General features: G+C 34.1%; 1 protein-coding gene across 1 annotated transcript in view; it reads right to left on the bottom strand.

The window, feature by feature from the left end:
* Positions 1 to 3026: 3026 nt before the first annotated feature.
* NEGR1 (neuronal growth regulator 1) overlaps positions 3027 to 24795 on the bottom strand; it is a 207417-nt gene continuing 185648 nt past the window's right edge. The window contains exon 4 of the mRNA XM_008571832.1: positions 3027 to 3672. Coding sequence (XP_008570054.1) covers positions 3548 to 3672 — 125 coding nt within the window. The 3' untranslated portion in view covers positions 3027 to 3547. The remainder of the gene's footprint in view (positions 3673 to 24795) is intronic.

Raw genomic sequence — 24795 nt, 5'->3', positions numbered from 1 at the left:
ACCTGACCTCTTTTCAAGTCGTTTCTGGATTTCAAAAAACAATTTTTATTGAAAAGATTAAATAGGTAACTTTTGGCTGTGTCACAAAGCTAAGCACAATGGATAAATTAACAATTATTCAGTAAATTTGATCAATATAGATGATTAGCTTTGATAATTCAGTTTCTCAGTGTTTTCTGACTTCACACATAGGGGTATTTATATATATATTTTTTGTTGTCAATTATCTGGGTAATTCTCTCAGTTCTCCAGTCTACTTTCTAGATATAGCTTAAATGTTATGATGAAACATTAAACTTTTCAGTGAAGATATCAACCCCCCAAAAGTGGCTTTAAGTTTGAAATTCTCTCTCTCAAATCTTTTAGTGTCTCAAAAAACACAATACATAACTTGGGCAGTACTTTTCATTATATAATTGCTGCATAATGGGAACTTAATGGTGGAACAGGACTTATGTTTCAAATGAGATCATTGTAAAACATAATTATACCACTTAAAGTAAGAACGCAAATGAAGAAGTGAACTCTCCCAACATTCCGGTTCTTCCCTCCCTCTCACCCTTCCTTTCTCCATCTTTCCTTCCTTAATCCTTTCTTTTCTTCCTTTCTTCCTTCCTTTTCTTCCCTCTCTATTTTACCTCCTTTCCTTTTCTCTCCACTCTCCTTTCTCAACTGCTCTTTATTTTTCTTTCTTTTTTGAAGAAAAAAAAAATTAGGGGCAATAAAAGGAGTCCCACGAATGGAACTTGTGGAAAATATAATGCTGAATGAATAGCTTAAAACATTTGTTATAGATCAAAAGATAATCAGTTTTATAAAACTGCTATTCTGAAATTGCAACAATCTTGTACAGTCAGGACTGATAAAATGGAGTAATCAGACATTTCATATGTCCATAAATGTAAAATCATCTACTTGAACATTATATGCAATACAGTCACACAAAAAAGCAAATACTGTAGCCTTATTTGAACAATACTGAACTCATAAATACTCATGATTTCACTCTGTCCAGGGGCCTAAGGACTAGGAATGCTGCTGTGATACAAAAAAACATAGTGAATACCTCCTCTATTTAAAAATGTCACTCAGGAAAGTCTCTTCTAACATAAAGGCAAATACATATAGCTACTGAGCTATGACTGTACTTCTGTCACATTCTATGGGAAAACACCAGACTCCACAAATTCGGAATCATGACAACACTTTGAACTAATTATTTGGTTCATTCATAGTTTATACCTCAATTTACCTCACATTTACCCTACAAACCTTACGAAGAGGAGGTATTTTTAACTCTAGGAAAGCGGTCACTGTATAGTATGCATTCTTGATCTGTTTCTTTCTCCCAAACAACGGTACTGATGGTTAACACTTTTGTGGTAGCACCACTATTTCTAGTAAGTAGATTATTATGGAGTGTGCCACTTTAAAGCTGCAATACAAAAAAAAAAATTTGTAGTTTACTCACCAATGCCACAAAGAATATTTTTATAAAGCAAATAAATAATAAAGTTAAATGCCATATTTGTTTTAAAAATCCATGTTTACCATATCAGTCAAAATAATGTCATAAATTTATTACAGTTAGAAAATTTAATAGAATTAGGCCCTGTTATTGTCATTTTATGGAAAGACTATGTTTATGGACCCTTACTTAAGATTCATTTTTCCTAAGTAAAATAGATTAACTTTGGGACTAAATTTTACTTGAAAAAAATCACAAGTTTCAAGCCATCCCTTTGAGAGAAAAAATATCAGACATTGTAAATATACATGTATAATTTCTGTAAAATTTCTTGTATCTAATTTTATTCATAGTGGACTGGCCAGTTAGCTCACTTATAACTCACTTGGTTAGAGCATGATGCTGATAACACCAAGATCAAGGATTCAGATCCCTGTACCAGCCAGTCACCAAAAAATAAAAACCCCAAAAATTTAAATAAATAATTTTATTAGTAGGATATTTGTTGCTGTTATGACTTACATAGGGAGACTATTTGTAGAAATCTAGATGTACAAAAATTGGTAACTTCATCCAACCTGTAAAATGGCTTTCAAGGCTATGGCCTATCTTTAGTAAAGACTAAAACCATCAAACTATTCCTGTAGTGCAATACTTAGAGTAACAGCATTTTCCTTCAAAAATGTTGTTTTTTTTATTTATAACAGAAATATTTTAATATTCACAATAATTTAATAATTAATATATCTTAAAGTATTCTCATCACTGCTGTCTTGTCTCCATTTGATCACAACTTTCAAATATCATGTAAAAATAAAGCATGATCTTTTTCTGGGCTTCACTTGTTTGAGCTGAAATAGGTACACAGAAAGATTTTATTAAATAATTAGTTATTTCAGGGACTGATCTGCTGCATAACAATATGCTGTATTGCTAGACAATCAATCCCTTGAGTGAACTGTGCTGTCATTTTAAAGGGAATTATATCTCACAGTGGACCTAATACTTAGCTACAATTAAAGAAATCATATGATACATTTACTGTACTGTTATTAAATTGCTTTTCATCACAAAAACTGAGTTATTATGGGGCAAAATTCTCAAACCCCACCGGTATCGAAGGAAGACATTTTTACAGCCCAATAGCTCCTATGTTCTTTAGAGACAGGGTGTAGTTTAACTTTACAGTGTGGTTTATTTTTGCTTTTAAATTGTAGGATTTAGCAAAACATTTTATATTAGTTGGAGACAAAAAGAAAAAAAATATTTTATGAAGGCACACCCATGCTGAACTTACAGGAAAGAGAAGCAGAGCCGCACAGCCAGTTATATTACAAGGCTCATTCCTGAAACCTGAATATCATGCGAGCAGAAAAATGTAGATATGTGTTATATTTTGAGGAAACGATCTGAAGGCAATATTGTTTGCTTTTTTTATCAAAAAAGAAAAAAAAATGCAGAGCAGAAAAATGTAGATATGTGTTATATTTTGAGGAAACGATCTGAAGGCAATATTGTTTGCTTTTTTTATCAAAAAAGAAAAAAAAATGCAGAGCAGAAAAATGTAGATATGTGTTATATTTTGAGGAAACGATCTGAAGGCAATATTGTTTGCTTTTTTTATCAAAAAAGAAAAAAAAATGCATCTTTGTAAATGTGGATTGACTCTTATTGAAACAGGGAACTGAATGCTTGTATTGCAGCCTTAAAGAATCACATATTCACTGCAATATTCGTTTTTGTAAACTACAGCCTGCAACCTAGCAGACCATGACTGAATGCTTTTGAAAAGTTGTAGATTACAAACATGAAATCACAATTAATATCCTCTAAAAGTAATTTCAGAGCGTTCACGTCTTAAAAAAAGGACAATGTGTACTGCTTCACAAGGTAATGTAGCTAATCAAAAAAAGAGTAGAATTAAAGTATTTACATAATGAGCAATTCTACAGAAGGCGATCATCCCCATGTAAGCACTGCTGATTATATCCCACGCTGCTTTTAACAAACTGTACCAGATTGGATCCAGCCATCAGCACTTTCAGAGAATCCTTAAAAGCCTTTTATGGGTCTTTAAATTTATTGTAGAATGGCGTTCTTCAGGTAGAATATGCTGGTGAAAGAGGACAGTGTCAACACAAGGTACCAGCAGGAGAAAAGAACTTCAGCGCTCCCGGTAATTCCATACTGGGCTGTACTTGGAGCTGGAAAAAAATGGAAAAGATTTAATCAACATCTAATTTGTGTCTTTCAGGTCTCGACAATAATCAAAAGACAGCTGATGTGTAAAGGAAAGCACTGGCATTGGAGTCTGACAAACTTAGGTACATGTCTGATTCTGCTCAATGACAATGTGCAGCCTATTTGACTATCTATCTGAGCTTCAGTTTTCACAAGGGCAAAATAGAAATAATAGAAGTAATATAATCTGTCTGGCTGGGCTGTGGCGAGAATTGGAGGTGAACCATATACAGCATATTGCACTGGGCTAGACATGTATTAAGTACTCAATAATGGCTGCTAACATTATTATTCCTCTTGTAAGTATTGTAAATATTTGTATTAGTGGGCAATATTCATTCATGCATGTATTTGTAGATCTTCTTATGACCCCAGTACTGTATTAAATGTTGGAAAAACAGAGAAGAGGTCCTCCTTGCCAAGGTCTATATTTGTATTAGTGGGCAATATTCATTCATGCATGTATTTGTAGATCTTCTTATGACCCCAATATTGTATTAAATGTTGGAAAAACAGAGAAAAGGTCCTCCTTGCCAAGGTCTTTTTTTTTTTTTTTGGTGGAGAAAGATAGTCAAACAATTATAATACAATCTTAGGAATATTAGAGTTGTGTATGCAAACTGCAGTAACACAGAAAAATTGTGCATTTAAACTTTCCTGGGCAAGGGAGAAACGATTTAACAGAGAGTTTTACTGAAGGGCATCATTTATTTGTGTAGAGAAAACAACATATTCCAAGGCATGAGGAAAGGAGAGAGCAGGGCATATATTCTAGGAACTAAAAGCAGATTAGTCTTGCTGGACCTTGAAGTTTGAGACCCAAAGTCAAGGAAAATGAAACTGGAGCTCTAGGCAGGTAGAATGATCTTAACTGTAATGAAAAAACATTTAGATTTTCATACTGAAGGAGTATTTGAAGAACTTGGAGCAGTTGAATGTTATGTCTACATTTAAACATTAGAAAGATCACAGTTTTATACACGGAGAAGCTCGTGTGGTCTTGCTGAATTTTCACTAAACACCTAAAGATGCATCAAGTTTGGGATATTGCTGAAGTCTACTGAATGGATTCCACTACATTTCACAAAAGGATAGTTGCCTCCTTGGGTGTGAATTGCTTTCTTGTATGTGAATTATATTGTGTTCCAGAAACTGAATGTCACAGGCATGCTTGAACTTGCTCAAAACTGATTCCCATTTACCATACTGATAATAATAATAACAAAAAAATCACCAGCATATTTTAACTACCTTTTCTTAATGAAACCTGGATTTCAAGTACTGTTTCTTAGTAGATATTGAATAACATGATAAAGAAATATACTGTTTCATCCCTAAATCTGTAACTCCAGTCCAGGAGCAGTTTTAGTAACACTGAGTTTGAATTACCAGCAGGTATTTTTAGTGAAACTTTCACAAATGACTATATTGCCATGTAACAAGAAGAATAAACTTTGTTGATTATTCCTCTAAGAAATAAAGGGGATGAAAGATGCATTGGCCCCTGCCAGTGGGAAGTTTCCTTGACAGTGAAATCGTTGATTCCAGGCGAGTGAGATTCCAGTGCTACGGCTTCTACTTTTTAATAAACAGACAGCAAAATCAACTATTCAGTGCATCTTACGCATCACAAATGAGTTTTTTAAAACTAAAAGATGATAAGAACATAGTTCTATAGTTGAACAGATAGCTTTTCAATTTCTGATGCACTTGAATATAAGAAATCTAATTTAAAACCATGAAACTCCTGATTTTCTCTTGTCCAAGACCTAGAATTATTTTTAAATATAAAGAAATATTGAATTGGTGTATGACCTTCTCAATAACAGCTGTTTGAGTTGTTTTTTTCAAGAATCTTGAGTATAATAAAACTAGTATAATAGTAAAGGATCAATAATAAGAAAAACATATAAAATGGTTTCATAAATAAGAAATAGAATTTAAAAGCTAAAAATAGAAAGCAAAGACAATATTTTTATTATTGTGACAAATGAAATAGTACAGTAAATGGGAAGAGTATCAAGGACCCTCAAAACTTCTTTTCCATGCTTTAAGGTTGCATTTTTTGGCAATCGTTTATGAATCCCCTTTCCTTCTCCAATAAGCTGAGCTTGTGTTATTAGACCATAATATATATATCCCTCTTTTATACAACTGTCACAATGCATTTACTAGTATTTGTTTACATATTTGTTTCTCCCACCAGGTTGTAAACTTTTCTAAGTCAAGTCTTATTTATCATTTGATTCCAGACACAAAGTCTGGCAAAATCTAGTACATACTAGATTCTCAAAAAAATTCTCAATAAATTATTCAATTAAGATAAATAGTTCTGAATATTTCTGTCCTATAAAACAGATCTCTTCTGAGGCAAGCGACATGCTTATAGTCTAGACAATATACTAATATGAAGGTACTTAGCAGAAAAATTGAATTAAAAGATATATTAAATAAATATATTTAATATTTATATATTAAAAGTGCAAATCCTTCCATAAACTTTTTGAAAGTTTTTTTTAATTGATACATAATTGTACGCATTAATGGAATTTAGCAAGTTTTTATTGAACTAGTTACCAAGCACTGTACTAAGTGCTGGAAATGAAATGGTTAACAAGACAGGTATGGTCCTTTTGTTACTTAATTCCATATACTCCCATATATCCTCCTTTTTATCATGTACCTTCAATATCATCTTTTTTTCTCAATGTGTCTGTATCTTCTTTCACTCAGCCTCCTATCGTCTTAAATATGACAAAGATATTATAAATAGTATATTTAAAAATTAACTCTTACTTTACAATTAAAACAGCATACAGTTGTTCACTAATGTTACAAATTGGTATATTAGTCCTAAAATAAACTAGAAGCTGGCTGCTGCATTGTTGTGCTGCAATTGTTATAAGCAATGGACTGCAGAATAATTATGAACAATCAGTAGGCCAAAAAAAAGGGTAAAGTTAGTCAAGGGAATGCGAGGTTAGATACTGCACATTACTCATACTCCTTATCTATATACTGAATATCTTTCATGTGCTGAGGTTTGAATTAAGCATCACACAGGGAAAGATGAAAATACCCAATTCTCTCTTTCAGGAGGAGTTCATTCTAGATGAGGATACAAATAAACAGGCAAATATAAAACATTAGGATATATGCAACTACAGGACAATGCACAAATATGGGAGGATTCCTTAAGGAGTCATGGCAGGTAACTAGTCCAGGCAACAGATACAAATGCAATTATTGTTTTACAAAATGCAACGATATAGACATTTTAGTACATATATATCTCATATAATTAAATGGTTGTACAGCAGTCCATTGTTAGGATATGTCATCATTATGTAACTTTATTCCCATTGATTGATATTTATTACGTGTGATTTTTTCTGTGTATATGACTGTCGAACTGAATTATTTGGAGAACAGAACTAATGATACTAAATTTAAGGGTCTCAGTAATGTTTGGGTCAATTAGATTTGCTTGGCATGTTGAATCTCAATTTGATGTTAATAAATTAAATAAAGTAACTTAGCTATTACTGTATTAGAAATTAGCTTCAAGACTCAGGTGAAGCATCACCTTCCTAAAAAGAAAAAAAACCTTTTGAAAAATCCTTTATGCCAAATTAAAGACTCTCCTCTCCACCCCCACCCCATTACTTAGTAACTAGTAACATCACATTTACACATCTTAACCTGACCAGACAAAGAACATCTTGAAGCCAAAAATTATTATATGCATCTTTTATCTTTGGTACCGAATGCAGTCTGATACTTCACTGAGTAGGTGCTCAGTAAATGTTTGTTGAATGATTGCATGATTCACTTCCATTTCCCCTACCGTCACCACAAACCCATAAGGAGACCACAATACCTTAACTTCTTTTTTCAGAGAGTTTGGTCTTTCCCCACTCATATTTTGCAAAATCTTTCTTCTCTTCTTACCTTCAGGCTCTTTATTACCTTATTTTGACCTGTACAGATCAGACTACCTCTCTTCAGCTTTTTGAGCAAGAAGACAGATCATTAGGCATATTATACAGTAGCAGAATATAACTGAACTTTATAACATCATCCTCTTGCTGCAAAAGACAGCGAGTGTAGATGAACTCATAGTCTCCCAGCTATAGTCCTGAATTCCTTGAGCAGAATCCAGTTGTGCCTTTGGGATGGTCAGATCTATTGCAGGTTCTCTGCCATTTTTTTAGTTGCCTGTGAATATCATATTGCTATTCATTATTAAGTAAAATCAGGAGGCATAGGTCATGTAATCAGAGATGTAGTTTGGCTATGATAAGGGCTTTGGTTTCATTCTGAGTGATATGAGAAGCCATAGAAGAGTTTGTTCATTTAAAAATGACTACTTGGCTACTTTGTGGACAATAGATTGTGTTAGGGGAGGCAGGAGAAGAAGCCCATGTTAGCTCAAAACCTTCTAGGATTCCCCATTGCCTATGGAGTGAAGCCAAATGTTAAGGTCCAATATTCAGGTACCTCTGTTATTTTGTTCTAGCCAACTTATCCAGACTCATACATTGTCCTAAGTATAGTTGCATGGGTCATTTTCTGAACACATTATTACCCCATGTCATTTGCACACACTACAGCCTTAAGCCTAGATGGCCTTCTTCCTATTACCCTTCTCCACTTATTAAAGTCCTACTCGTCCTTAAACATTAAACTACTACTTCCTCCAGGAGGGCCTCCCTAGTCTCTCTAACAAAAATTATTAGTCTTCCACTTATACCTGAGTTTAGAAATGGTTTCTTTTTAACTTTTTATTACACACACACACACACACACACACACACACACACACTTTGTCCACTGTATTCTGAGCATCTTGAAGTTACAGAGCATCCCTCCCTACAACATGTGCATCTGTATCTTCTATCGATATGTTCAATGGGTGTTTGTTGAATTAAATGTGGGAAAACATTCTTAAATATGTATTTTTTAATTCAAGATGACTTTGATAAAACATACTATTTTGATACCCGTTCCTATGATTTCTTGCCTTAAAGGCAAATGTGTGATGGGGAAATAGTTATGTTTCTTTCCCACTACTTATTTAATTGTTTTTGAGAAGAAGAATGAAGAAAGGGAGGAAAATTTAAATTGAGAAGGAGAGGAGAAAGAAAAAGGAAAAGAAAAGAAGAATGTTGAAAATAGAGAAAGAGAATACCCAGGCCTTAAGCAATGTATTAGATGGTTTCATATTTGTCATTTTATTTAAGAAAAAAAGAAGAGATAGAAAGAAAAAAATGGGGTCTATCAGAAAGACTGCTTTGGTGTGGTTTTCAGATCAGAATTTAAAGCAAACAATGTTCTTTCTAGTTTCTTAGTAAAGCTACAGAATTCTTGTATTTTAAATATAACATTGCTTTTAACACATGGAGACTTCAAAAAGTTTGTGGAAAAATGGAATTAAAAGATAAAAATTAAAAATATGAACTTTATTTCCCAACATGAGCTCCATCAAATTCAAGAAACTTTTGTAAGCAATGATAACAGCCTTTTAGCTCATCCATAAAGAACTGAGGGTCCTGGGAATTTAACCATCTCAATGCAGTCTTTTTTATATTATTTACTAAAGGAAAATGGGTAAAGATTTAAAGACTTTTTAAGATTAAGAAACAAAAAGAAGCCAAATCAGGACTATAACATGATTTATAACTAATGATTTCCCATCAAAACTCTCACAAAATTGCCCTTATTTAATGAGAGGAATGAGCAGGAGCACTGTCAAGGACACTCTGGTGAAGCTTTCTTGCACATTTTTCTGCTAAAACTTTGGTTGACTTTCTCAAAACACTTCCATAATAAGCAGATGTCATTGTTCTTTGACCCTCCAGAAAGCCAACAAGGAAAATTCCTTGAGCATCCCCAAACACTGTTGCCATGAACTTGGCTCTTGACTTTTCTGCTTTTGCTTTGAGTGGACCACTTCCATCTCTTGGTAGCCATTGTTTTGATTGTGCTTTGTCTTCAGGATTGTACTGGCAAAGCCATGTTTCATCTCCTGTTGTAATTCTTTGAAGAAATGCTCCAGGATCTTAATTCCACTTGTTTAGAATTTTCATTGCAAGCTCTTCTCTTGTCTGCAGCTGATCTGAGTGCAACAAATTTGGCATCCATCAAGCAGAAAGTTTCCTCAACTTTAATTTTTCAGTCAAAAGTGTGTAAGCTGAACCAAATGAGATGTCTTGGTGTAGGCAATTGTTTCTGCTGTTGATCATCAGTCCTTTTCAATTAGGGCATGAACAAGATTAATTTTTTCCTCAAAAATTGATGTGGGTAGTCTGCCACTGCAGGCTTTACCTTCAACATCATCTTGTACCTTCTTAAAGTGAGCTATCTGTTTGTAAACTGCTGATTTCTTTGAGGCACTGTCTCCATAAACTTTTCGTAAAACATCAATGATTTCACCATTCTTCCACTCAAGCTTCATTTGCTGTTTGTTCTTGCTTCAATTTTAGCAGAATTCATGTTGCTCTGATAGGGGCTCTTTTCAAACTGATGTCTTGTCCTTCTTAATGCCTAAAACTAGATCCTGTCCAGACAAGTTATAACAAGTTAGTACAAGTTTATTTTGGTGCAAAAGAATTTTGAATCCATGCATGGTTTTTTCATAATATGCATTTTCCATGAACTTTTTGAAAAGCCATTGCATATAGACTGTAGAGCCAGATGACATTGGTTCAAATTCCAACTCTATCCCTTTCTAACTGGATGAATCTAGGAAAGTTTCTTAACTTTGCTTAGTTCAGTGTCTTCATCTGCAAATGATCATTGGTATTATCTCAAAAGTTATTGTGAAAATTAAATGTGTTGATACATGTAAACCACCCAGAACAGCATCTAACAAAGCACAAGTACTCTCTAAAGTATTATCTAAACACTCATTCACTCACTCATTTAACAAATTCAAATTCTTTGTGCCAGGAACTCTCTGAGTCAATGAGCAAAACAGAAATGGCTCTTGTCCCCACAGATCTTTCTGTTTAGCTTCAGATGCTTTCCACACCACAAGCATACTTAATTCATTCTTAATCAATACTTGGTTAAATCATTGTTTCTCTGATCTTACAAAAATGTCCCTCATTTTATCTTACAAAAATATTATTTCTCTGCATTTTCTTAGCTTCTTTGGAAGGATTTTTTTTTTAAATGCCGTTTACCACCAGATAACTGGCCAGTCTCTTCTGGTTTGCAGACTCCTCAAATTCAGGGCGTATGACTTCTTTCCTTTCACCTCTTCCCTTCTGTTTTTCCAAAGAGAAAAGCATGGTGCATAGCATTTAGAGAGTGGTTTCACTGCTGACTTAATGCCAAGTCTGGTTTTGGAAGAGCTCTCTCAGGCATGGAGCAGAAGAGCCCAGGCTAGGTGCAGAGTCTGGGCTTTGGGAGTTCTCCCAGTTGTCAACAGGAAGATCCATTCTGGGTTTTAACACATATCTTACATCTTGTCTAATTATGATTATGACTTCCAATTACTTTCAGCAGCTGCATATTATTTTCAGTCTTGGCAGTTTTCCCTTGTATTGCTCCAGTTTTTATTTTTAGGCAAAAGCAAATGTAACTGTGAAATATTTAGTTTTAGTACAATACTGATTATTCGCCTAGGCAATTTTGTTAAATTACTCAAGCTATAACTAAACTAACTTTGAGTCATATTTTTAAGATTCCTGTTGCAATTTTAGGTAGAGTTACTTAAGCTACATTAATCCTGGCCTCAACTTACACTTTCCTGAGGAAGCTTATATCTTAATGGAAAGTGAATAACTTACAACCAAATTAGGTTTCATGCAAAAGAGTGATTAATGTGCACTCAAAATAGAGAACACATTAGGTTACTGAGGAATGATGCACCATTGATTAGATCCAATTGACGAGATGACCCTGTTTCATTACATACTATGGGAAGAGTTTGCTCAAAAGATAGTTTAATCCTCTCTTAAGCAAAATCCACCCCTTTATACTCTCAGCAGTTGCACAGGATATCCAGAGGTCCAGATTACATCTCACTTTATTGTATTACTTAATTCTACCTAAATGCTGGGTGGAGATTAGGGGAGAAAAATAGCAGCTGATGGGATATGCTTTGCAATTGGATATATAACTTTTCTAAATGGTGTCTAGAACAATCAGGCAGGTTCCAGCACAAGTGACAGAATCTCTTTATTCCTTTCTGTTATTTCTTGTGTAATCAAATGGTCCAGGTCCTAAGATGAATTATACCATGTTACAGATACAGCCAGGACAAGTCAGGTCATCTCATATATCAACTCACACATGGGCACTGTGATTTCCAGAGAGAGGGCTTTGATTGTATGAAAATTTCACGTTCCTATACATTAGACCCTCTGAGATCTTCTTCCCCTAGACTTTGGGGTTGAGGAATGCCTGAGGAGCACAGTTGTCATATGGTGGGGCTAACAATGTATTAATTTGATTTTTTACTCAACACACCTCTATCGTGCCACACATGATTTCCTGGGAATACAGAAAGATAAGCATACCACGGTCCACTTTCCAAGTAACTCTCAGTCTGGTGGAGTAAGGCTGCATTTATGAACCCTACTATAGTCACTTCTTTGACAGACTGAGCCTTCACAAGCATAAAAATATATAATAATTATCTTCACAGAAAATCATTTTGTGTTGTAAACAACGAGGACAATGGGTAAAGACTTCATACCCTTTCTTTCTCTTTCTGACTAGGGGAATTTCCTTGCCAGCTTGTTCCTAGAAATTGCTAAGCTATTTCTCCGGCAGCCCACCATCCTTGAATCCCATTCTGCTTGCTTAACAGCAATCTTGCCAAAGTTTACAGTATACCATCCTATCTACTCAACATCAATTATATTAGGAAACTTAAACATATGTTTGTCTCTGTTGTTACCCATATTCATAAATCTGCCTGTTTGTAGATAAATACTTTTATCTGCAAATAGCCAGATTAAATGTTCCAAGACTGTTATCTCTAATTTGAGGTAAGGAGTATAAGGAAGCAATCATCCTAATAGAAGCAAATTCTGTTGCATTTTTCTATCCTTCCTAGTCATTGAAATAAAGTCTCAAAACTTGAATTGTTCATCAATATTGTCAAAATGTGTTGGATTTTTTGTTCACTTTATTTCTTCAAAAACAGAAGTAATTTACATGAAATTGTACTAGCTCTGTTTTGAAGTGAGTTATCCATACAGGTAATTTTGTATGACCCTAAATGGATCTTTAAACTTGGTATGGTTCAGTTATTCATCTCAGGTTGGTTTGCAAAAGAATTTCTATATAAATGTCCTTACATAGTGTGGAATGTTTGTGTGTGGTTGTGTATATGTGTGTTTTAAAAGCTGGCTTTGTTTTGTGAAATATAGTGTAGTCACAATATGCAATACAAATTGCCTTTTCTACATAGATTTTAGTTTGGGCCTTTAAGGATCATCTAGCTGAAGAAAAGAGGATTTTACAGAAGTAAAAATAGAAACCCAGCTGTGTTCTTAAGGTCACTAATAGTCACCGCTATCAGCTGTATCTTTGCTGTGACACTGCTAGTGTGGTAAAAAATGGGAAAAATTGCAAACCAGCAAACATTTTTGCAAGAGAGAATTTTTAAGATTCTATATACATGGCTATGTGGGTATGAAATTATTTAAGCTTTTATATATGGTATCTAAACTTAAACCTTTAATGATCACATTGTTTTATTTATTAAATTTTATTCTTCAGATCTTTTGTGTTAGAAAGGTTACCCTAAACCAGCTTATTTTTTATTATTCTGCAACACTGTTCTTTTAGCATAATGGATCAAGAATTTCATAAGGTTTGGTTATCTTTCCATTTTTTGGAACATTCCACTTACTTTCAAAGTCTTTTTTAGCTTTTCAAATGCACTGAAGGCCAGTGATTATCTGGCCTTGTAGTTCTGATTTACCTACATTATTCCACTTGTTATGCTCTGGATTGATTTTCAGTTATCCTCAGTGATTCTCTAATCACTGCCATTATATTTTGTTTTTTAAAAGACCTTAATACAATCCAAATGACTTTGTATGGAATTCAAGACCTTCTGTAAACTTTCCTCAAGCTGCTTGTCTAGGCTGATCGCTGACTACTCTCTGTCACATTCTGCACAGGCAGAAAAGCTCTCCATTCTCAGGACATGCCCAGGCCTTTGCTGCATTTGTGTATTTGCTCACGGTCTAACTTCGTCTTTTACCTCTCCTTAAGAACCTCTGTGATAACTTACCTGACCCCTGCTGACTTGCTCCCTTCCTTGAGACTCCATTGCAATCAAACTCATCTCTCCAGGCCTTGCTTACAGACTTGCCTTCTCACCTGGGCTATGAATTCTTAAAGGGCAGGGATCATGATTTTTTCATCTTTTTGTTCTCCTCCTTTCCTCTTCCCCAGTGGCTAGCACAGCAACTGCACACAATAAGGGCTTAATAAATACCTGCTTTTTAAAATCTCCATATGAGATAAATACTCAAAGTATACTTGTTTCACATACATTTTATGTCTTGCCTTACATCCTCTCATTACCTTTTTACTTTAGCTGTTGCTATGACAACCAGCTGTGTACAGGTCAAACAATTCTGAAGTACATTCTGCGTGGCTGTTCAGAGGGTTCCCAGTAGGACGGAGCCCAGTTACCCACAGCAAGGGCCAGCTCACTAATGCATTTATGGACTAGCTTTCCCGCCTTTCCTACTTTACTTATTGTAGTCGCCCACCAGTGTTCCTTGAAATTCCTTCCCCAAATAATCACCTACAAGCCAGCTGTTCATTTTGGGGGGACACAGACAAAGATAACACTCTTGTATGAAGAAACAATAGATTATAAATACTGTGTCTAGTGCAACTTCATATCCCCACACAGTGCATGGTACTTTACACATAGTAGGTGTACAATAAATTAATTTTAGATAAATAAATCAATTGAAAGTAAAAAATTATCTAATCTCTTTGCCACCACTCTTCTTGGCTCATGATAATTCTCTCAGTTGCATCATTTTTATGAGGTCTGCATTAGTTATATTGTTAGCAGGCACATATTCTTAATAATGAAAAAGGGGTCTTAAAATCTTAATTAAATTTGGTATTGTTTTTCCTCATAGATTTTATCCCAGGACTATCACCCACTGTTTTATACTATCATCATTTTAGTTTCTGCTATTCCAGCAACATTGCCTAATGAAAGTCCTGTCTCCTACTGTATTTCTTAAATATTTAAAGGCACTCATGGTTCTTATATTTTTATTATGATTTTGACTATAAAATATTCCTCTTTCCTATGATCTTGAAATGCTCTTTCCTTAAGGCTCTAGTTCTGTCTAAAGTGATCCAACACAGAAAATGGGAAAATGGGAAATACAACTGCTCTGGAAGGAACTTGGGGACATGCACACAAAAATCCCATGTTAGGAAATTCTAGTCCAAAGCAAGGTCCAGCAAAGGATTAAAGGGACAAAAGACTAATAAATTTGCACAGTGACTCCAGCACTAAACACACTCTGCAATCTGGATTCACATGGATTTTTAAGGATGTTTAATAACTTTTTTCCAAAAAAATAGAGACAATATGCTGCTTACAATCTCTTTGAACACTAGTCAAGAAATTAAAAAAGAGGGGTGGGCATTTTTAAAACTACTACATCAAAACATCTTACCTCTGACTATTTTTAAGAATGTTGCAAATTTGGCCATTTACTGTTTGAAAGAGCTTTTCACTATAATAGAAATAGCACTTCCTGCAGTAAGGAATGTTTCAGTCTGTCAGCATTAAGTTCATATCCACAATTACTTTGGTCACAAAACACTAGGAAAGGCCTGTCTAAAGATAAAGCATTTATTTTACTGAGAGATGCCTCTACTTTATCAGTGTTTTTAATTATCCTCAATCTAAATATATATACATTTAAACCTAAAACTGGAAAATTGGTCTTGTAGACCTAAATAGATTAGAAAGTCATAACTTAGCAGTAAATGATTTTTATGCCAGTAATCACATTATTTATTCAACAAATGCTTATTGAGCACCTGTGTGAGACATTGTGCTCAGCACTGAATACACAGAGATGAACAAGACCTAATCCTTGGTTTTAAGGAATTTATAGTTAAGTAGAAGCAAAACATTTTACTCTAGAAGAAAAGGAATGATTTTCACCAAATCATATATTATTAGAATTCCAGGGTTAAAATAAACTTTGAGAGAATCTATTCTCCTTTTTCAAAGCATAACTAAATTAGAAATCTAGTTAGAGAAAGACATTCTAGGCTTATGTCATTTTAAAGCCAGAAGAGACTGTGGCCTGGAGAGGGAAGAGCTACATAAAGAATTTTTTTTTAAATTTTTTTATTTTATCATTACCTATGTAAACATTTTTGGTGGCCCTTTACCAATTTCTCCCTAACCCTCCTGCCACTCCTACAAGAAAATTAATGCCAGTGTCTAAACTTTGAATTTAGTGCCCTTTCCAACATATTGCACTGCTCACATTAATTTATTTAGTATCTTGCCTTGGATTTTTATAACTCTCATTTTTTATTAATATTAAAATTGTAACAAATACAATCTCAAAATATTTCTTAATCCAATATGACAAAAATAATTTCATAGTCTTATAAATTATCCAACAGTTAGACACCTCTTTAATTAGACATTTCAACCAACAAAATACAAAATTAGTTTGTTCTGTATACACGCTGGAAGTGATAGGATTTTGCTTAAAATATCAAATGTCAGAAATAATTTGCAAGATCTATAGTCAATATATACGCCTTATTTGCATCTCTCATAATAAGTTCAGCTTGGATTTTTTTAGTGCCTCCTGCATATGAAACTCATAATAAATGTTTACTGATCAAATATTGGTGATACTTGAATAATTGTTATTTTAGAAATCTGTTATAAATGGCTAATTTATTTGTGTGAGAAGAATGCTGCCGGGAATCAAAAGAATAGGCATCTATAAAATTCTGCTATATATCTAGACTATGTCTGTCTTGATCCATCTATTTTCAAAGGCACACATGAAATCAGAAAATTAGCATTCAGAACATCTCTGAATAAAATGCAGGGTTTTTTTTCAAGTGAAAGAGCAGCTTTGGTTTATTATTCATTCTTGAGGTCAAGACATGAAAACTTGAAAAATGGAAAAGGGATTAAGGGAAACATATTCTTAGCAAAGCTGTAGTTTAAAAACAATAAATGTGTCGATTTGGTTTTATTGCAGGAACTTCTCTACCACCTAGTACACCAATATCTAAGAGTAATTCCTAATGAAATCAGAAAGCCACATGTAAACACATGTGTTCTAATATACATTTTCTATTTCACACTAAATTTAATTAAAATCACAATTAATAGGGAAATTTGGCATCATACTAACTGTCAAAAAGAATTTTGAAAATTCCCTGTAAGTTTACATACAAGACTTTCAGGAAACCAACCACACATTTTAGTGTATTCCTAGAAACATGTCATTATAAAAAAGGTTTGGGTTACATAACTGCACTTGGGTGTACTTTTTTAATCTTAAAATTAGAAAAGACAAATGATTATTTTCTCTCTTCATCAAAAGGGAGAAAGATGTTAAATGTTAATATCTCATCATTACACATTTTTAGCTTCTTGAAGATAAAGGGACGTGAGAAGGATGCAATAAGCACTGCATATGTTCTACCAATCTTCCCAGAATCTACTCATGTAGTAAACTATTCTTATCTGTACTATTTAAACTATTCTTATGATATTCTTCACATATGAACGAGATGATCTTTTGCAAAGTTTAAGCATTATGCAAGCGACCTGCTTACAAAGAGTAATAGACAGCTTTATCCCCATGTCTGAATTGGTAACAAAAAAAAACTCACCAGTAGTACAAATGAAGGCTTTCATTAAACAGCATTCCTGTTTATTACAGAGCAACAATAATAATTTTTTTGGATTTCAATTTAACATTGAAAACAAATCCCAATTCCCCCATCTCTTTGATGCAGCTGGCTGCACTATGCATAATGTCTGATATACAATGGCAGTGTCTTATTGTTACAGAACTGGCTTATTTGTGTATTGAAAGCATCATTCAAATTTGTATGGTTCAGAATGTTCAATGAAATGCACAAATTGACTAGTTCAATACTCTTCAATTTGTTATAATGGTTTTTGTGTGAATGTTTTTCTTATTTAAGATTGCCATAATGTCATTTTTATTCCTTAAAGAACAAGGTGGCAATTCCTGTGAAATCTCACAGTTGAATGTTAAAGACAGGGGCTGAGGTCAAGCTCAAAGTCATTTATAGGACTATGAAAACCACTTCAGACTAAATGTAGGCTTAGCAGCTACAGGAAAATAATCCCTAAAAGGCCTGTTTTATTGTTTGCTGACAATGAAATCAAATATGATGTGGGGATATTATGAAAACAATTTTGTAAGTGAAAGGGAGTGGTTGAGAAGAAGGAAAGTGAGTGTTGGAAAGGCTGTTGAAACTTGAGCAGTGTTGGGAGGAGTGGTCTAGTGGTTTCATCAGAAACAATGAACATAATCATTTTGGAGCCTTACAAATACATCTCTTCAAATTGAACATTTTGGGTCCTTTTCTATTCCTAGGTATGTTTACTAAATTATGTGAGTCTCCTAATTCCAATTATTGTTTGAATACCTTTCTTAAAGTACATATTACATTATTGATTTGCATTTGGGTTTGTTTTTAAGTTACGGAAAAGGAATCTTGAGTCTATAAATATGGTTTGATCTCCTAATGACTAAATCATGAAAAAAATATACTCAAAAAGCTGTTTTAAAGTAAGGAAAAACTACACAATCCTGGAAGAAAAAACTGAGTGTCACTGTTTCTTAAGTGCCAATTAGAGATATATGTAATTGCATGTTGTTCATTTGAAGATATTACTTTTCATCACATCACTGGTAGATGGAGATCAGAGGTCCTTTTCCAGCTGGTTAAACAGAATGCTGGAAAAACTAGACTCTTCAACTTGATGTAGATAACTTACTATTATAATTCCTGAGGAGACATATTTCCAAAGTTAGAGGATAGAACAGCAATTGCATTATAATTATCAAACATTTGGGCAGTGCATATAAAGGACTGCCCAGACTGTTGGCTTCCTTTTTAAAATTCATCAGTTCATTTAATTCTTTGATTATATCATTATGAACACACCACTTTTTTTTTGCAAAGTTAACTGCTTTTTCAAAATTTTGAGTATAAAGAAAACTTTCAACAAAGTACTCAGGAACTGTGAGTCTCAAATTTCTATCTGTAGGATGCGGTTATTAATACCCTGGGGTTATTCCAAGTATTAGAATTTCTCTTACAACTTCAAATAAATAAATAAAATCTCCCTTTGAACCTATTTGTCTATCTTTAATTCAAGTTTTTGTTTTAGTTACATTCTGTAATCCTACACTATATCTGCTACTCATATTTTCTACAAATCTTTTCACACCTATGAAAGCAATAAAAACAAAGGCTCCAATCAGAGACTCCAGGGCGTTAGTACTATTGTTCTAGAATTAAAAGGAAATAACCATCTGCCATTTATAAATCCAAGATTACGCTGATTCCATGCTGAGCCCTGAATGAGATAATACATACATATGTGTAATCTCCATACGGGGTACAGAACGAAAGCTTGACCAGAAGACCCGTGTGCACTCCCCAACACACACACTTTTTTTTTAACGTAAAATGACTAAAACTGAACACTTCTCAATGAATAACTAATCCCAGCAAGCACATAACTATGTTCATTTGCTACCTCTTTTGTAGTCAAATAATAAATACAAGCAATATAGAAAATAGGTACCATGGCAAATTTGGACAAATGGAATTTAGAAGCAGCGACAGAAAGCTTAGTCAAGCATAATGCTCACAGTACATAAAGCAAAAATCAGAACAAAAACCATCAAACATTCCCCTGAGGCTCATGATTGTATAAGAGGGTGCTTTGGGTCCTTTGGTTTAGCACTACCTCCTCTTTTTCTAGAAATCACACTCCTACAGCTAAAAGATGTTTGGACTATAACACTCATTATTTATAGCAGCTATTGAAGCTGCAAAAATACATACTTACATACATACATAAACAGTGTAGAAGATAAAAAGTAAAGCCCTGAGTTCATCTTATTTCCCCAAGGTTACAATCTAATTGTGTTTCTGCTGGGGGAAAAGGCACACACATCTCCCTAAAAAATGCTTCTTTTATATACAAGTAAAGTCGACATACTTCGTTTACTTATGCTGTTTCTCCACTGGAACTGCTATTTGTTAAACAGAAGAATAGATGGAATGAACAAACAAAGCACGGATTTTTGTTGTTCCTGCCATGTAAAGTTATAGTAAATAGATTGCATGGAGAAGAAGAATAAATGTAGAAATACCCTAAATCTTTCTATGTAGATGAGGTAAAAAAGCAGTATCCTTTAGAATTGCTTCTTTAGATTATAATAGCAATTTATGTTGAAAGTCACTATGACAAATCAGCTCATAATTTATTTTAAGAAGTCAAACTAGCAAGATCAAGTGTACTGTAGGTGGTATTTCATCTTATCATATTAAAACAGTCTTCCTGAATGTAAAAGATAATCTCAACTGCTGTGTTCTGTAAGCAAGCAGAAAATTATGTAAATCTGATTTCCTTACTATGTGCTTGCTATCTCTTTAAAGCTTACTAAATCATATCCAGATTTGTAAACACAAAAGCACTGGATCCAAGATACATTTGCTTTTCAAACACTCAGAATGAGAAAAGGTATTTTGCAGGGTGTAATTGAAAAATTCCTATCTGTTTTCAAAAGCTAACAAATCAACGGTTGTGTGAGATTAAAAAAAAAATACAAAACATCACCTCTTAACTTATTATAAGCTTAATTGCTTCCTCATAATGGAGTGTGACAATGTGATTGCAATAAGAATAGCACCTGCTTTCAAAATTACACATCAAAGAACTGCCAGTGGAGGAGCAGGATGCCCACACAGCCATGTTGAATTTCATCTTCATCTAGTTTGCACTGGTTCTTACCACCCATCATTTAGGCCTACTTAGGTTCACTATGTGAGTAACTGGTGTTTACTTTGTTAGCTTACCTAAACACGTCAGCACCTGTATGCCCACTTTTGAGACAACATAGGTACAGAGGCACATGTAAGTAGCTGGGTATTTATCTGAACCAAAACTCAGAGACTGCCTTCTTTGCAGACACAGAAGTCCCCTGCATGGCCCAGATTACAATGTGCTCTGTCTGTGTGAGAGAAGACAAACATGTGAACCAGACTGCAATAGCACCTTGAGTCAATGGACTGTCCTCAGTCCTCCTTTGTTCCAGAAAAAAAAAAAATCTTTTCATGTTAAGGTTAATTAAATTCATTGCTACTGTAGATTTGCATTTACCTGCATTAACATAGTCTAATCTACTTGAAAATATATGTCTAATCTTATACATACTTTCACCACTAATTTCTTATGTTGCATTTATAGTAAGACAGGAAATTCTTTACTTTTTCTATGAAGAGTTGAGCAAATACAATTAATCAACAGGTTAAAAGATATTTAAATAACTGGCTGTGTTTTAGCTAATAGAAATGTATAATATATCCTGCACCTTTTAAAAATGAGAATAAGAAAAATGAACTCTCTATTTCTAGTTTCTGGAATATAGTAAATAGCTAAATATTTGTTGAGTAAAGGAGTTCTATTCATAAATTCAGTGAGCAATATAATATATATTTGTCTCTATATATGGAGTTGTGCCAACTGTAAAATAGGAGAATACTCCTTTCTAATTCTAACATTCCAGAATTTTAAGTGATAGACTGAGAAAATGACATGAAGAGATGAAAGACAGAGAATGCTGAACTTAGGTATGATATGAGCCATACCAAGTGAATGACCAACACAGACAGTAGGACAAACAATAATTAGAGAGGTGCTTAAAGGGAACTATGCACCCATACATAAGACACACAGAGAGACTGAAAACACACACACACACACACACACACACACACACACACTCCTCATGCATACCAACATTTCAGAGGCACACAAGGACACTTACTCAAAGGGCAAAGGAAGTCTGAGAATTACAATTATGGCAGGGAAACAGCTCCAGCTTATGTGTTTATAGGATAATGCTCTAAAAGACTGCAAATACCCTCTTCCGTTAATCTGTGGTGCATGTTTGGCCTCTTTGCTGAAGGTTTCACACTGGCTGTAAAGATAGTCTGTGTCAAGTACCATTTTTAAAAGTGTATGTGCAAAAACAGTCTTCAAATCAATGTTTCACAAAAATGAAAACAAATCATCTTTATAAAACTGCTGTAAAGTTAAGGCACAGAGTATAGACTCTAGTAAATTTACATGCTGGGGACATAATACCAATGTGCTATCAGTGAAATTCATAGCTAAAGGAGAATGGATAATGTCATGTTTGTGGACCCCTGTAATTTAGAACAAAATAATAAGAAGCAAAGCTGATTTTACATAGATTTGCCATTTTTAAGTACTGTTCTAAGAAATTTGCATATATAAATTCATTTACTCCTCACCACAGCCTATATTATTCTTCCCATTTTATAGATGGGGAAAACTGAGACACCTAAGAATTGGAGCTCAGTTTTAACTCAGTCTATGTGGTTTTAAGATCTTTGTTTTTAACTGCTTTACTGTACTGCCTCTCAGAGATAAGTAAAAAATATAAAGCTTAAAAAAAAGTTAGAATAAGATTTGCCATTGAAAAATAAAAACACACACACAAAATAAAAAACTCCTTTTGGATTTTTCTTTGGTAAAGAGAAAGAAAAGAGTACTTTAAAAATCTTTATCACCTACAGGTAGTCTTTTGAAGGATTTCTCTTTCATAAATAAACCAGTATGAAATAAGGAGAAACCACGGTGTGATTAATACATAATTTTTTGGTTCTTTGATTAAGAGGTAACATCTGGATAATTTTAAAAGTTGTTTTTTGTGTTTCTTTTTAATCACATTGATTAGAACTGCTGATACTGGCAAGCATAGCCCTATTTATTTTCAATGAAATTAAACTCAGTGAAAAAGCTATTTCTGAAGAAGGAACAAACCACTGTTCAGTATTTAAATAGATTATTTTACAAATCAGGGATATACTTCTCTATGTACCATAAACAGTTTTTGTTATTTTACAAAAAGTAAAATTAAACCAAAAAAATGTCTAAAACGCTATTTCTGAAGAAGGAACAAACCACTGTTCAGTATTTAAATAGATTATTTTACAAATCAGGAATATACTTCTCTATGTACCATAAACAGTTTTTGTTATTTTACAAAAAGTAAAATTAAACCAAAAAAATGTCTAAAACATTAAGCAAAGTCTAAATTCCATTTCATTTTTAATGCAAATGCTCGACGGATTGCACAATAAAATCCCAATCGATGAAAGACTGGCTGGTAGAATTTCGTTTTCCTACTAGCTTGAGCAAGTCACCCAGAGCCAGTGGTCTCTGCAGCAGTCTGTCCAGAGAGTCATCCATTGGAGGCTTCCTCCATCTGTTAGGTCCACCGTACACTGCATCCCATTTCCTTCTTACCCTGGGAACTCTCCTGCCAGTCCTAGACCCACCCATATCTCATTGTTCTACAGCCAGACAAATGGTGGCAATTAAAACATCATGGTCAGGATGACATACTATGGTTATGATTGAGAAGGCCCTTCCATTTTAAAAACCACTGCTTTGTGATACTTAAAATTTTCTCAAAATACTCTTCATTTGGACACGTTGTGCTTGCTTTCAGTTCAAAGTGCTCTATAAGAGAAATATTCAAGAGATGTATTCTGAAGTGAAAATATACCTTGTGGATTACCATACTTATTTTTGAACAATTCACTGGAGGAGTTGGGGGAGGATAATTGATGTTTATTTTTCAGCAAATGTGTTGACTGCTTACTAAGTTCAAGGCCCTTTGCTAGCCCCTGCCTCTCTTCTCAGAGTGGTGATTGCCTGGTAGGGCAGATAAAGCAAATGCACAAATAAATGCTACACAAACGCCAACTCTCACCTCTCCCTACCACTGCAGTACCACTGCTCATGGCCTGGTACTGCAGTAGCAAAAAGAGGCAGTGTCCTTCTCAACCATTTGGGTAACTCATCTCTGAAGGTTTATGTTTAACACCTTCTGGGAAACTATGGCCTGACTCCTGGTCTGAAGACACTATTCCTCTCTGCTTTGGGCTCTTTAGGCTCATTTGGACCTTGACACCTTTCCTCTCTGTTGCCTCTGTAAACCTCAGCCTGACCTGGCTCCTTCTCCTGGGTATTGCCTTGACATACCCTTCCTCTGCAGCTCTAGGGCTGCAACCCCTAGGGCTCAGCTAGGTGACCAAGAAATGTAATGTGCCTTTTTTTCTTGTTTTTATGTAAAATTACAATTCATAGATTTGATTTTTTTAATGGTACTAAATGTTTTTTTGTTAAAGCAGCCATACTGTATTTTCACACAAAAAACAAATTTCCATACTTTCCAAATTTCTTACAGCATAGAGTTGCTTATAAAACACCCACATTTTGGCTTGGTAATACAGAAAGTGTATAATACACACATTTTACTAAATTTTCAGAAGTGATGTGTCTTATAGCTTTTTTATAGCTGTGACTCTCCATATAAGAATAAAAAAACCCCATTATTTTTTGTAATCAGGCAATAAATACATATTCCCTGGCAGTGTTTAGGTGTATTCAAGTCCCATAAATACTGATTTGAAAGCAATAAAAATGTATCTGAAAATATGATAAAGATAAATCATGAATTCGGTTTATTTAATGTTAAAGTACATAAAATGTACAGTTTGAATAAAGTAAAAAATGGCGATAACTTTCAATTTTTTTTAGTAAAGCACGCACTAATGGAAGAAAAGAAATAGAGATGAAGGACGTCTACGCAGAACCTTAGTGATGAAGCCTGTTTGTTGTTTCTTTCTTTTTTTTTTTTTTTTTGTCTTTTGGTCTTTTTTCCGTGTCCGGCAACGGATCCCAACCCTCAGTGTTGCCCCCCTCCCGGACCCGGGACCCGCAA

Source organism: Galeopterus variegatus, unplaced genomic scaffold, assembly GCF_000696425.1.
Source record: "Galeopterus variegatus unplaced genomic scaffold, G_variegatus-3.0.2 Scaffold726, whole genome shotgun sequence".
Classification (NCBI taxonomy): domain Eukaryota; kingdom Metazoa; phylum Chordata; class Mammalia; order Dermoptera; family Cynocephalidae; genus Galeopterus; species Galeopterus variegatus.
Note: the sequence above shows the minus strand (reverse complement) of the source record. Positions and strands in the feature narration are given on the sequence as shown.